The 14,387-nt window shown below is 42.9% G+C and overlaps 2 protein-coding genes across 5 annotated transcripts in view; one reads left to right on the top strand and one right to left on the bottom strand.

The window, feature by feature from the left end:
* Positions 1-236: 236 nt before the first annotated feature.
* Positions 237-3,992, bottom strand: LOC103382083 (probable endonuclease 4). 2 transcript variants are annotated; one of them, XM_017034264.2, is made up of 8 exons: positions 3,841-3,992; positions 3,037-3,164; positions 2,494-2,703; positions 2,203-2,385; positions 1,566-1,697; positions 1,070-1,128; positions 783-912; positions 237-604 (listed from the first exon to the last, which is right to left on the bottom strand). In XM_017034264.2, the coding sequence occupies exons 2-7, from the start codon at positions 3,161-3,163 to the stop codon at positions 802-804; spliced, it is 822 nt and encodes a 273-aa protein (XP_016889753.1). In that variant the 5' UTR covers position 3,164; positions 3,841-3,992; the 3' UTR covers positions 237-604; positions 783-801. The 2 variants fall into 2 exon arrangements, with proteins under 2 accessions (XP_016889753.1, XP_008312965.1); XM_008314743.3 differs by having other exon boundaries at positions 1,024-1,128; positions 3,841-3,991.
* Positions 3,993-4,011: 19 nt separating this feature from the next.
* The window catches only part of tnrc6ba (trinucleotide repeat containing adaptor 6Ba), a 17,057-nt gene continuing 6,681 nt past the window's right edge, over positions 4,012-14,387 (top strand). The window contains exons 1-15 of one of the 3 annotated variants that reach the window (XM_017034261.2): positions 4,012-4,300; positions 6,257-6,338; positions 6,730-6,751; positions 6,901-7,335; positions 7,434-10,418; positions 10,591-10,755; positions 10,855-11,051; positions 11,305-11,379; positions 11,509-11,730; positions 11,941-12,060; positions 12,194-12,319; positions 12,836-13,006; positions 13,531-13,644; positions 13,737-13,941; positions 14,156-14,323. In XM_017034261.2, the coding sequence (XP_016889750.1) occupies positions 6,282-6,338; positions 6,730-6,751; positions 6,901-7,335; positions 7,434-10,418; positions 10,591-10,755; positions 10,855-11,051; positions 11,305-11,379; positions 11,509-11,730; positions 11,941-12,060; positions 12,194-12,319; positions 12,836-13,006; positions 13,531-13,644; positions 13,737-13,941; positions 14,156-14,323 (5,062 nt within the window). In that variant the 5' untranslated portion in view covers positions 4,012-4,300; positions 6,257-6,281. Of the gene's footprint in view, positions 4,301-6,251; positions 6,339-6,729; positions 6,752-6,900; positions 7,336-7,433; positions 10,419-10,590; positions 10,756-10,854; positions 11,052-11,304; positions 11,380-11,508; positions 11,731-11,940; positions 12,061-12,193; positions 12,320-12,835; positions 13,007-13,530; positions 13,645-13,736; positions 13,942-14,155; positions 14,324-14,387 lie in introns of all 3 variants that reach the window. The other 2 variants (XM_008314739.3, XM_008314740.3) reach the window with 2 other exon arrangements.

Genomic DNA, 14,387 nt, shown 5'->3' with positions numbered 1-14,387 from the left:
TAATAAGATACTGGAGTTATAGAGACAAAAAAAAATCAAAATTATTATGAGCAGATTAAAATTGAGTCCAAAAATCACAATATAATAATCACAACTAATATTATACACATTCAGGTTAATGAAGATATTGTAAAAAGGACAGACAAAGAGTTACCTCTGTTCAATCTTCAGACTCCCACATTGCATGTGTGTGTTTCTCCTGCCATCTAGTGGTAATTTGAACACGACAACTCTGAACAGGTCCAACTCATTTAATTATTTTTTTTTCAACAGGAACTTTAGACTAAAGACTAAAACACATTGTCACAGAATAAAGCCATTACAACAATTCCAAGAATAAAACAATATCCCAGGAAACAGAACAGGGTACATTTTCATTTACTGAGTTTAAAAAAGAATAAACTTCTCAACTTCTTTAAAGAGAAGGATCTACAATAAACAACAAGTCTGGCCCAAAGAAAAGAAAACAATTAAGACAAAATCATATTATTTTCAGCACTCACTGTGTCCTGCGCTGATTCATCAATAATGTCAGACAGTATTATCTTACTTCTTACACATAGAGTAGAGAAGGTCAATCTGATCTGCAAATGTGAATCCTCTCCTGAGAGAGACAACAAGAGACACAACATGTCTCAAATTATGCCAATCATCAGCTAAGCAATCATTTTAAAGTAAAGAAAAGGCTTAAAGTTATCTAGCAAAATAAATAAGCTATAAGCCTAGTATTAGCTTTGGTTACTTACAAGCTCCAGATTCCACACATCCTCAGGCGTTCTTACCTTGTCGGCGTCTCCAGAATCATAGGAATGTTGTTGAGTTTTGGCTCATTGACAATTTCTCTGAACGCAGAAATTCCAATGTATCCTCTGCCAATATCTTCGTGACGATCCAGCTTGCAGCCCAGTTGTCCTGCGTTTCAGATTACAAATATAAATAAACCGTGAAGGTGGAGAATGATTTAGCCAAGCACACAGATGTTCTGAAATGATTGTAACATCTGAATCTTTCTTCAGGCCACACCTCTGGAGTCATTGAGGTGGATGGCTTCCAGGTACTGGAGACCCACCTCACAGTCAAACTCATTCAACATGCGCTTAAAGCCTCCCTTTGCAGCCAGGTCGTATCCTGAGAAGACGGGGAGAACATGAGAACAGCCAACACAGCACGCTCTTTACATTCTGATCGTGGCTCCTCAATGGCCATTTCATTTGGAACATTATTATTAAGTGGAATACTGGAAACATTGCAGAACGATTTTAGACTATATGAAAAAAACCAACATTAATCTTTATGTTATTTTCTCACGTGTGTGCCTGGGTTTACTTTTGGCGTAACACACACTTACATACAACACCTTACCGACAGTAACACAACACACCCCCTCCACAACAAACTGCTGTGGCTGTCTTGTACATTTTCTTTCTTTTACTTTTTCCTGCACATCCTTTTCTTTCCACGTCGCAGAAAACAGTACATGGTTCCATGGTTAATGGCCGGTGTCCTCTAGAACTTAATACTTAAATTTGACCGGACAGTGTTTGACTCTCACAGTATCCAGGTACCTGCAGCGAAGGCGTGGCATGTATCGATACACACTCCGACTCTGCTCTGGTCTCTGACTCTGTCAATGATGTTTCTCAGCTCGGAGAACTTTCCACCCACGGTGCCACCCTGACAGCACATGTTCTCCAGCACTGAGGTTACACAGAGGGGAGAAGGAAACAAATGAAGTCATTATCATATTCATACACACAAACAAATGAAAATAATGGGCCGTGCCCTTCTGCAGTATCTCACACAGACCTGATTTAGTCTGAGCAGAAGAAATTGGGGCATATGAGTCACACAGACTGTTTTTGGTAACATGAATCATCTGTATACCTGCAGCAGTGTCAAGCCTACAGTCAGCTTTGCTGATGTAGTCAAAGTGCTTCCAAAGCAATGATGTGCTGGCAGTGTACTTGGATGGAATGACTTTCAAAATGGATTTTTTTTGTATTCTCTGTCTCCTGCAATAATTTTGAACTTTCAATACAATACAAATCATTTTGTGCAAACTTTAAGATTGATTTATTCCAAATTTCAAGTTGAAACTGGTGATAATATCAAATTGGTAAACATCCTAGGTAAATGAAATAATCTGGGCAATCTATTTTCTAATGTTATCTGTATCATCTGCTCCTACTCGTCCAACTGCACCTGTAATCACACCAGGAACTTGGCGGTGAGCAAAGTTGATAGCCTTGGCGATGTTCTTTGTACACTCTTCAGTGGTGATGGAGCCTGTGGTGGAGCCAGGGTGGAAGTTGTAGAGGCTGAGGCCCAGGAGGCTGCAGCGATGGAGGTCATCCACCAGCATGGCCTCACTTTTCCTGTACACATCTAGTTGTGACAATGTTCATATGTCCGTTTTTTTATCATAAGAGAATATTATGAGCCAAAGAATTAAGAAAAACTGTATCAGAAAAGATACTTTAAAGTCATTCTAACCTGCTTTGGAAGAACCACAGTTCATCAGGTAGGACCCATGAGGAACTACATGAGCTGGGTCAATTCCTCGAAGGAAGAGTTCTGCCTGAAACCTAGCTGCAGACTCAGGGTCTAGTGGGGATCTTTTCCAGGAACGCTTGGGGCCGAGAAACATGCCAAAACTCCTGCCACCCATCTCCACACACTCCTCCACAGCTTTCCAGATACCACCTAAGGATGCACGTTAAAGGCAGAAGAATAAAGTGACTAACAGGACTGGACAACACCATTTGTTCTGGTCTACTTTGATGTCACTGTTTATGTAACTGTCATCTTAGTTATTTCTATCTTTTAGAGGAATTTTGTAGTGGTTATTTAGCTCTTTTGGTCTAAATTATTGATCTTTTAGAGTTATCACTTGTATGTAAAGTGTTGTTGATATGTAGTTATTTGAGAGTTTTAGTACTCCCATTTAAAATCTATAACTATTTAAAATATATACCTAATCAAATAAAATTAATTTGACAGCCATACAAATTGTCATATCTGGGTTTTGGATCTCACCTGCAATTCTCACATGAGCTCCGATATATTTCCCCTTCCCACGTGTCCTCCTTTTCCCGCCTGTTTTCACATAATCATCATCTTCCTCTCGCTTTCTTCTAGTTGATCCTCTAATTTTTGGGCCCATACTGTGAAGACAAAATTCAAGCCATGATTCATGTTTTAAAATTTAATGTTTTCAAGGTATTTAAGTTCAGTTTGGCAAACAGAAAAGGTGGTAAAAGTTTTAAAAATAAGCTTTCATTAGCACATTTCATTAGCAAGTTTTTGTCAGCAAATTTTAGGAAAATACAGATTGAGAAAATAAATTATGTCAATAAGATACATAATTATTGGTCATGAAATTAGTAAACCGTTTAATATTTCTGGTCACATTTCCCTTGTAGTTAAAGTTGATTAGAAAGGTTGCACTGTGATAAATAATTACATTTAAAACTAATTAGAAATTTGGGAATTTTAGTTAGCTCAATTTAGGTAAAATTAAGCCAACAGCTGTTGCTATAATGCGACCGTTAGAAAAAAACGGCGAAATACAAAAAACAACTTATTATATGTAAGATATAATATTTGTAAAGCGAAAATCTTCTGAAAGTGAAATATTTACCAAACAAAACGCAAAGTGTATAATATTGTCCAATCAATTAAGAAAAATCTGAAGATAACATAATTAACGAATGTACATAAAAAATATTTAAAGTAAAACTTAACATCAGAACAAAACAGTGGTTTGCCATGGTAACAGCTTAAAAACTTGGGGTGACAATATTTAATTAATTCAAAAATATACAAGTGCTATGTTGTTACCTGAAATGTGAAAGTGGTTTACTGAGCTTTAAATCTGTGTAAATTTAAAATAAAGTTGTCCTGTCACACGTTAGCGGTGGGTTGTTTTTTTTCAGTCGTCCCTCTCCTCGGCGGCAGCCAGTCAGAGCGCGTCCACGCAGCTGCCAAGCGCTGCCTATTGGAGACGCTTCACACTGAGCAGCAAAATGGCCGCCCGTCAACTGACTGACTCCACAGCGCTTTGAGATTTCAATTCTTCAGCACATTAGGCTTTATGCTATTACAACGTTAGTACTTATTTACCAACCTGTAGCTCGTGTAAACGCGCATGTTTGCATCGTTCGCTACTGTCTTGACTATCCACCCAGGCCTCGTTGCTCTGGTTGTAGCCTCGAAAAGCTGAAATTAAAAAAAATCGCACTGAAGCACTTTAGCTGAGTTAGCTTAGCACGCTAGCTTAAATTCATATGTGATTCACGAGGTGAGTAATTGGATTTGTGTCATTGTTGTTTTTTTTAAGTGTGTCATGTTGTCGTGTTATTGTTTGTGCATATATTAAATGGCTGCTAAGGTATGTGTTAGTGAATTACTATGCAACTGCGCTCTTAAGCATAGCTAACGCACTTAGCCTCAGTCAAGGTAGCTTTACCTTGATAGCAGCAGCTCTGGTGATGCAGTATAAGTATCTTAAGTTATCCTATCAGCTGGGTTCACTGTAATAATATTGTGCAACTATTATCCTGCACACTTTAATCTGGACAGCGGCAAGTTTGCAACATCCTTGCTGTTTCTGTATTGTCCCAGTAAATTAGATACCACTCCTTAATGTTAGCATTTGGCGCTGCTATGCAAATTTGCATTTACATTTAATACCATTGATATTAAAGAACTGTAACCCCTGACACACATGGTGTAAGTCAATAACTTTCCAAATGGTTGCTGGCAAAGTGCTTTATCGGCGCCGTTGTTGTTTAAACCCTGACAACACAATAACTGGTCGTATTAGCAGGTGTCGTCCGTATTTAGATGAAAAAAGGCTGCAGTCAGCTTAAATGCTGGTTTGACAGATCAAAATTGTTAGTAGAGCTTCCTGATATATGAACAAGGATTAATTTTTTGGGTTTCATTTTTCTTCCTCCCAAGGTTCCTCCCTTTTGAAGGTGTTTTGGCATTAACCCATAAACGGTGTTTAAAACTGAAGTTGTTTCATTAAATGGAAGTGATTTTTAATTCGTAAAGGTTTTCCTTTGAAAACGCAATCCACTTTAACATTTACGTTAACAGGGTTTCAACACATGGGATTTGAGTCTGGTGTCCTATTTGCTATTAAAACATATTGGAGATTTTTGGACTGGCTAAATACTCTTTGGGTTTCACTTGTCACAATCAAATTCACTTCACCAATTGGTGCTTTTCTGTTGTGCTTGACTTAGCATACCATGCTCTTACATTGTTCTGGGTTTTAAAGTATAAGCGGCAGGTGAATATAGTTAAGGAAAAATTTAATTTCTGCAAGTAATACTGCCTGTGCTTTGTGAAAGACTGAAGAAGTTCTAGGAAGAATAAAATTACTGTATACTGTAATACTGTACCATTACAGATGATACTGTTTGTAACTTGTCATTTTGTGTCTCCTTCAAATTATACTGAAAGTTTAATATTTGATGGAGCAATATGGTACAAAACTAATGGCATATGTATGATAACTACAAGTCTTTCAGTGTTTTAAGAAAATTTGTCAATTATTTACATAAGACTATGGATCATATTGTTGAGCTGAATTAAATGAAAAATATGAGCAAGAAATTAGCTTTTCTTCTTGGCACTTTGGCTGATCAAACACTATTTGGGGATGAATGAGTTAACCTTGGTCATATCAAAAAGTTTGAATCCAGGCCTTCTTGGTGGAAGGGGCCGTGTAGGGTCTTCCCCCAGACCCTTTAATCAATGCTACATAGTTCACTTTTGCTGTGTTTTCCCTCATCAGCATGATCTATTTTCCTATTTTAGGCACCTTAATGATATTGCATTATTTTTGTTGTGCAGCTGACAAAGTGCTGAAAATTGCTCCATCTTAGAGTGGTCACTGGTTATTTTTCGCTTGCAAATTCAGTGAGTCTAATGACTAAATGAGTTATGTCTCTCGTAATCCGTCTAAATTGGTTGAAACAACAAGTGTGATCAGCTTACACTGTTCTGCATGCTTTAGATGGGGATAATTACTATGTTTGTTGCCTGTGTCCAGCAGTATTCTTAGCTCAAGTGTTTGATGGCTGATTCACATCATCTACTCCCCTGCTTCTGAAGCCTTTCATGGCCTGTACTCCTGACATTTTCATTTTATTTGTTATCACTACAAACCTGAGATATAATTTTGATAGTGATTTGCTTGCTATGATTAATTTGTGGATGTTTTTAATTTTTACTGGAAGAACAGAGTATCGGGACCGGAGAAGTAGTTCATGGAAGACAAGAAAAGGAAAAAAGACGATAAAAGGAAAAGGGAAGCCTCTCAGAAGGTAAGCATTTTCCTCCCTTTGTGTCCTCTCAGTATATTTAGAATGAATTAGATTGTCTTTTTAAGAGTTTTTACAAGCCAGAGGTATCACAGAAATGCAGTTTCTGCAAAACAGTTTGATTCTCTAGAGAAACCAACATGCAGCAGCATGTTATAACATAACACATATTTCCTTTGAGAACAACTGTGTAATGTTTATTGTATATATTACTGTATGTTTGTATATAGTTGTATATGTAGCATTGATGATTAATTACTTTCTTTACCTCTTTGTAACTTATATTAGAAAAATCATATGTTTTTTTTTTTTTACCATCACATATATATTTAGCAGCCTTTGGAGAACACAGTAACTCATGTTTTTTCTTTGTCATTTTCCTTTTTAAACATAGGTTGCAGAACAAAAAAACAAAGGTAAGCAGCCCCAATATTTGTGTATAAATGAATTGATGTTAGCTAATTTATAAAGGTTATTTTCTATCTAAAGATTTATTATTCTCTTTGTTTTTATCGATTAATTTATCGATTAATTAACAATTTCTTCTTTCTTCCACCTTATGTAGTGTCAGACTTGAGCAAGCCGGCATCTGCCCATTCTCCTGCCACTCAGAGCAGCTCTGCCTCCCCCAGCCCTGGACCTACCCCCTCTGCATCCCCATCACCAGCCACCTCAGGCCCTGGCTGTGCTGCCACCCCTTCACAGGGCGGCAACAATGCCAAGCGCCTGGCGGTGGCCAACGGACAGTCCACCTCCATCACCAGTTCTTCCTCCACCACTGGCAGTCCCAGTACAACTGGAAACGTCAGTACAAGCAGCGGAGGCGGGACCCAGGCATCTCAACAACAGCCACGCTACATGCCGAGAGAAGTGCCGCCAAGATTTCGCTGCCAGCAGGACCATAAAGTGCTACTGAAGAGGGGTCAGCCACCACTGTCCTCAATGCTGTTGGGAGGGGGAGGAGGGGATGGCCCAAACACAAACATGACTGCTGTCTCAGGTGTGTGTTTATTTTTTTTTTTTTAAACGATCTCCCACATCTTATTGCTTTTTTTTTTTTTCATTAATGTTTTTAATACTCAGCTTTTTGCTGTTCAGATTCTGGTGCGACTGCCTCCTCATTGGCCCTCACCTCATCATCAGCTGCTGCTTCTACTTCTTCTAATTATGCAAATTCCATGTGGGGGGCAAGCTCAGGCAGCCAGACCTCCTCTCAGGGCCGGGAGAAGGTAATTGTTGATGGCAATGACCTGGAGGAGTGGCCTAGCATCGCTGGAAGTGATGGAGGAGCAGCTTCATTTGCCAGAGCTGGAGGGGGCAGCAGCAACAGTGGAATGCCTGTGAACAGCATTAGTGCCTCCGGCAACCATTCCTCGTCCACTTCTTCGTTCTCTTTGCCTAATGAATGTATGCAGTCGTCTAATAGTGTGGCATGGGGGACGGCTGCCTCCCAGGGTCAACTCGGAGGAGGGAATGCTGTAGCTGCAGCTGGGCCCCTGCTACAGCAGCCCTCCTTACTTTCCAAAGCCTCCACTGTGCCAGGGAGCCATGATACCAGTGGCCCCGTTGATGGAAGCAGTGGGATTCCAGGTGCCAACTTCAGTCCAAATGCCAACCCTTCGGCCTGGCCTGCCCTTGTGCAGCAGGATGGGCCTGCTGCTGCAGGGGAAGGAGGTCCGTCTTCCTTCCATCCCCAGGGCCCTGGAGGGTCTGTGTCTGCCAACAACTCTGCTTCCCTGGGAATGGGAAGTGGAGTGTTGGGGGGTCACCCGCCTATATCTGTGAATCAATCAAGTACCCATCAGCACCAACTTCACCAAATGCAATCTAGAGACAGAGAGATGGGAGGGGGGAAATGGGACAGTGAATCAGCGGGACCAAAAATTGCAGGTGGAGAAGGAATCGGGGGACTAATGGACCGTGGTGTGGGAGGAGGCGGGATGAATGTGGGAGACCACAATGTCGCCTCCACATGGAGAGGCCAGCCTTCTTACCCTGCAGCTAACTCCAAAACGGGTGCCTCAAGAACTGATGGTTGGGAGGGTGGAGGAGGTGGAACAGGAGCATTCGGAGCTGCTGAAAGGGATAATGGAACTTCGGGTTGGGGTTATCCTGGTTCCACAAGTGGAATTAATGCTTGGGGGAGTGTTGGAACTGGAGGGAACAATACTCAAACGTCTGGAGTATCTCAGGGAGGGTGGGGGTCATCAGGAGTAGGGGATAGAGCAGTTTCTGGTGTTGATTGGGGTGGCAGCTCCACTGGTATTGGAGGAGCTAACCTAGGAGGAGAGGGAATCGGTGGAGCCTGCAGCAGTAACAGCAGTAGTAGTGGGGGCAGCACTGTTGATAACCCTCCTGCCACCTCGTCGTCTTCCTCAACAGTCACCCCTTTGACCAGAGTCTGGGACAATCAGAAAGTAGAGAGTGAAACTGGGGAGTGGGGTGTGGAAGTAGGAGGACAGGGAGCGCGGGGAGGATCTTCATCCAGCGGCGGCAATTCCAGAAATGGAAGTGGACCCAACAGCACTAACAGTCATCCTCGCCGTCAGGCACCTAATGCTGAAACTGCCTTACAGAACCTATTAAGTCGAACTGATCTGGATCCACGAGTCCTGTCCAATACAGGCTGGGGCCAAACGCAAATCAGACAAAACACAGCCTGGGATGTTGAAGAACAACTGAATAAAGGTGGATTTTCCTCATCCACAGCGAAACACCCAACTTCTGTTGGCAGTTCTCAGTTTTCTAGTGGATCCAGGACCCTTATCAGTGAGTCTGCAGGTGCAGGGGTCAATCCCTCCCTGGTTTCCTCTGCTGGATCTGGAGAGGGTTGGGAAAGCAGCAGCAACAGTAGCAGTAGTGGGGCGTCTCTGTCTGGGAGAGTCACACAACCTTCAGGCTCCAACTTGAGAAATCTCGGCGTCTCACAATCTGGGCCAATGAACACAACAGGTTCGGGATTGGGGTCAGGGACAATACAAGGGCAAAACCAGCAGGGAAAGGCTACAAGCTGGGGTAGTGAAGGATTAGGGCCTGCGGAAGGACACAATGCCAAGGGTTGGGGCAATGAAGATTGGGGAGGTGGTGGTAGAGGAGGAGGAAGTGGAGCTGGTTGGGGTGATGTTAGGCAACAGGGTGAATCAGTCAGTGGTGGCTGGGGAAGAAATCAGGAGGAGAAAGAGGCAGGGGCTTGGAAAGAAATTGGGGGCAATGTAGGAGGAAGTGGATGGGGTTCAGGACAGAAAATTGGGTCACGTAGGGACTGGGGAGAGCAAGAAAAATCAAACATTGGAGAAGGTGGTTGGGAGGATGAGAGGAAGAATGCAGGAGGAAACTCAGGTGGGGATACGGGTGTGGGTGGTTGGGGAAGCTGGGATGATAATGCTCCACGCAGAACCTGGGGTGCAGGAGGTACTGGTGGAGGAGGAGGCAGTGGAGGAGGGGGAATGGGTGTTGGGGGTATCGGGTCAAAACCCCATCAAAATTGGAGTGGAGCAAACAAAATGCATCAGATGCCAAACAGCCAGCCGGGCTCCATCACAGGCCCACAGGCACAACTGCAACAGCAACAATCACAGCCCCGCAATCAGCATCCACAGCTACAGCAAGCTTTGGACCAAGGGGCCATGCAAGGGGGCGGGGGAAGGAAACCCATTTCTCAAGCCCAGAATCAGAACCAAAGCTCAGGCTGGACCTCGGGGCCCATTCCTGGTGGCCCCGGAGTGGGTGGTGGTGGATCTGAACCGAGCGGCTGGGAGGAACCCTCGCCGCAGTCTATCAGTAGAAAGAACGACATTGACGATGGAACATCAGCATGGGGAGACCCAACCCATTACAACTACAAGCCAGTAAACTTATGGGATAAAAACAGTGCCCCTGCTGGCCAGCAGTCACATGTTCAAGGTCAGGCCCAGCAGCTACCACAACAGGGACCTCCAGCACAGCAGCAGCCACAACAACAACAACAACAACAGCAACAGCAGCAGCAGCAGCAACAGCAGCAGTCCAATAGGCCACCTGCAGGGCTTGGAGGTAATCGAGACTTCAACCCTGGCACTGGACCAGGGAAAGTTGCAGCTGCGGGTAAGACTGTTGAATTGTGATTCAGAAGTTTTTATCAAAGAGAAAATACTGTGAAAGAAATAATCATCTGTTAGTCATTTTGCTATTATTTCTTTCAAGGTGTTTAATTGGAAACATCAGGCCTTATACTGGCCAAATAATATTTAATTTTTTGCTATCTATATGTCTGCAGAGTCGACAGGTTGGGGTGGCACTTCTCCTACTAGTGCTAATGTAGACAATGGAACATCAGCTTGGGGGAAGCCTACCGATGCCCCTACAGGCTGGGGGGACTCTGACTGTGCCGGAGGAAAGACGTCAGGCTGGGGAAACCCTTCTCCCAACCCGATCAAGTCTGGTAAGGGAGTAAGGCTTTTCAAAAACATATATGCCCTGATCCCTATATAAAGTATATAAAATCACTTGTGTGCTAATTGTGTACGATTTGGCTCAAAAGGTTCAAAGTCTATGCAAGATGGATGGGGTGACAAAGAGGGCTCTGTAGCAGCCTCACGTCATTCCAGCTGGGAGGATGAGGAGGAGGGAGGTGGCATGTGGAACAGCACTGGCTCCCAAGGAAGTGGATCCTCATGGGGACAGGGAAGCAACGGTGGCTGGGGACAGAGTCACTCTGCAAAGAAGCCCAACAACAAGGTGTGATGCAGTTTAACACCATGTAGTTTAAAACTATAGTTATAACTAACGACAAAATGCAGCTTGAATTTACTGGGAAATGCTCCTTTTATACTAACATGCTACAATATCTTTTAAGTTGGTAAATCCTCTTCCTATTCTGGAAATAATTCTGGACAATAGTTACATTATATTGCAATGAAATGTTTGAATTGCGTACTTACCTTGGAGCTCTTTTTGAATTATAATTGTTTCTGCTTGTATATTTTCTCAGGGCCCACTGAAAGCTGGTGGAGGAGACTCATGGATCGGCCCCATAAACAGACAGTTCTCTAACATGGGACTGCTGGTGAGCCAGAAATACTGTCAATATTCCCACAAAAGCGGGAAATGTTGGCTATTGTGGCGTTATCTCTTCCGAACTTTATACAGACATGAGCAGACACTAAATCCTGTAACAATTTCCTCTACTCTCTAGAACGATGATCCCAGTGGCACACACATGGACCTGGCTCCAGGCTGTCTTCAGGAGAAGAAGTTAGAGGCAGAGAAAAGAGGCATGGGAATTAATGATTATAATGGTGACATGCGAAAGGGAGGAAGAGGAGCAGCAGGAGGAGGAGGTGCCAGCGGAATGGCATATCGTCCACCTGGTTCTAAAGAGACAGCACCTGGGGATGCTGGCTCTTACTATGATAAGGTAGAATCCCACTGGAACAATAGCAGCCTTGTCTCTCGGGTCCTTTTCATGTCTATATAACTTTGTAGTCTTTTATCACAATCCTCTTTTTCCTTTTGTGATTTCGCCTTCCTCTTCCTTGTCTATCCCATTTCTTCTTGCCTCACCCTCTTCCCTACCCCTCCTTTACCACCTCCTAAATTGGTCTTCCAATGGCTGTCTCTGTGACAGACCTTGCCTTTGACCAATCAAGATGGGTGCCTTGAGGAGGAGGGTCCTTGCTCTCTGTACTCACCACCCACTGTCTACAAGCCCCATTCCCTCTTCAACCACACTATCCCTTTTAGACAAGTAAGATAATCGCTCCTTTTGTTTCTGTCCTACCATCTTTATATGAGAATTCCTCTGTGGAATTGTGAAATATATGCCCCAAAATGAATGTTAATTTCATTTTCTGAGCTTTATTATTTATCTTGAATCAAAGGGTGGTCACAGCATCTTTGGCAGCGGTGGAGGGATGGCTCAGTCAAGACACCAGCCAAATGTGCCCCCCATTAACCAGTCCCCAGGGATACGAGCGCAAGTGCCTCATCAGTTTCTGTCACCCCAGGTTCAGAACCTTTCCTGTACCTTCATAATAATTACCTTTTTTTTTATAATTATGATACATTTTTAACACCTAAAAAGACTGGAAATAATGGAATAAAACTGAATCGCTTTATTAGTTTGTCCAAGAGCTGATGTTTTTTAATGTAACAAATGTAGTGAAAAGGTTCACTTAAAAAAAACAATTAACCCCTAAAAGGTCAGAGGTAAAAAACAAAATGTTACCAAAACATAGAGCTAAAAGGAAAACAGTTCCAAGGAGTAACTGAAAATAAGTTTTTGCAAAAAAAGTATTTATTTAAGATCAGTATTTATTTCTGCTTTGAAAAGTACAAAATGTATTTCTCTATTTATTGACTCCCTGTCTTGGGGTCGAGCTACCTGTTAACCTCCAGCTGATGAGCACATGAAATAGATTTGATTGGAGAGAAACACCAGACTAATGGGGTTATTAGAGATAACAGCAGAGGGTTTCTGTGGTAACAGTTGTGTGTCTGTTTCCCACCACGATGGTCACCAGGTGCCAGGTTCTGTGCTGAAGCAGATGCCCCCTCCCAGTGGGAGTATGGGGGGTGTTGGCAGCATGGGAGGAGTGACAGGCGTCGGGGGAGGTGTGTTCCCTCCGCAGCTGTCTCCGCAGCACATCGCCATGCTCAGCAGTATCTACCCGCCACACATACAGTTTCAACTGGTAAGAAGATGCAGAGAAAAATAAAAAAAGTTACACCTTTGACATACCTAATGCAGACTGCAGACTGCAGAAAACGTTTGGGAACCACTGGAGGAAAATATAATTTCTTCTACTTTCAAGTTTGTGGAAGAACAGTATATACAGAAGAAGAACAGTCTGTTTAGGTTCTCAGTCATCCAGCTCATCTTATCCAAAAATAGTTACATCGAGGGCAACTGGACGGAGTAGGTTTCTTGAAGACGTCTTAATTCTCATCCAAGAGACTTCAGTTCTGCCCAGAACTGTAAAGCCTCTTGGATGGGACGTAAAACGTCTTCAAGAAACCTACTCCGTCCAGTTGCCCTCGATGTAACTATTTTTAAATATAAAATGGTTTAATCAACCAAACAATTTATAATTTCCCTGCAGCACCTCTTCTGCTCCTATGAAACTAGAAAAACAGTTGATCTGATCTTGAAAATCACTGGATGGAAATGGAAAATCACAATCTTTCATCCCAATTATTTCATTGTGTGTTTGTTCAGGCTTGTCAGCTCCTCCTCCAGCAGCAGCAGCAGCCACAACAGCAACAACAGCAGCTTCTGCAAAACCAGAGGAAATTCACACCCAATGTACGGCAACAGGCTGACCCTCAGCAGGTACAGCAGTACAACACACTCACACAAACAAGCTTGTCCTGCATCAACTCAACTGCTAAGTCAAAATAAATACCTCTATCACATCTCTTCAGTTGGCCAGGATCATGGCAGTGCTCCAGCAGCAGAGGCAGCAGCAGCAGGTTGGAGGATTAGGTGGTAGCTCCAAACTCTCCCCCTCCCACCACCCTGGAGGTAGTATTGGTGGTCCTAAACTTCCCATGTCCGATTCCCTGCCTCACCCAGGACTGTCGGCAACAGTGGCTGACCTACACCAGAAAAACCTGGGACCATACTCTGGTGAGTCATTGTTACCAGTTTGCCTTTTTATATAAACACATTTTTTATAGCATAAATTAGATTCATTTTAAGAGAAGTCTTATATGGGACGTCAATTTAAATAATGATGCTGTCATTGTCCTAAGAAAAAACATAATAGTATTGCATCCCATGCAGAGCTTGAGTGGAGCTTTAATTTAATTTACTCATTATTTCATTCGCACTGTTTTCATAGGTTTTGGTTCTGGAGTGAATCTTACAGGTTTGGATCTGGGTGGATCTGTCGTGGGTGGTCCTGGTAGCATGAAGGACATCGGGAGTCAGCAGTCTCGCTTTAAATGGATGATGGAGGGCCAGTCTTCTCCAGACACAGCCTCACCTGAGAATGCATTCCATAAAAACGGTGAGTGGTCCGTGTTATTATTAAGCATTGATTTAGTTTTTTTATAATAATACCTTTGGTGGAA

The sequence above is a fragment of the Cynoglossus semilaevis genome, chromosome 8 (assembly GCF_000523025.1).
Source record: "Cynoglossus semilaevis isolate Cse_v1.0 chromosome 8, Cse_v1.0, whole genome shotgun sequence".
NCBI lineage: Eukaryota > Metazoa > Chordata > Actinopteri > Pleuronectiformes > Cynoglossidae > Cynoglossus > Cynoglossus semilaevis.
Note: the sequence above shows the minus strand (reverse complement) of the source record. Positions and strands in the feature narration are given on the sequence as shown.

Bases quoted from the DNA above. Each gene is read 5' to 3' on its own strand.
- LOC103382083 (XM_008314743.3), bottom strand. From the start codon at position 3,163: ATGGGCCCAAAAATTAGAGGATCAACTAGAAGAAAGCGAGAGGAAGAT. The intron at 2,704-3,036 runs GTGAGATCCAAA...GTGCATCCTTAG, and splicing joins AGCTCATGTGAGAATTGCAG to GTGGTATCTGGAAAGCTGTG. The intron at 913-1,023 runs GTGTGGCCTGAA...TCTGAAACGCAG, and splicing joins CCACCTCAATGACTCCAGAG to GACAACTGGGCTGCAAGCTG.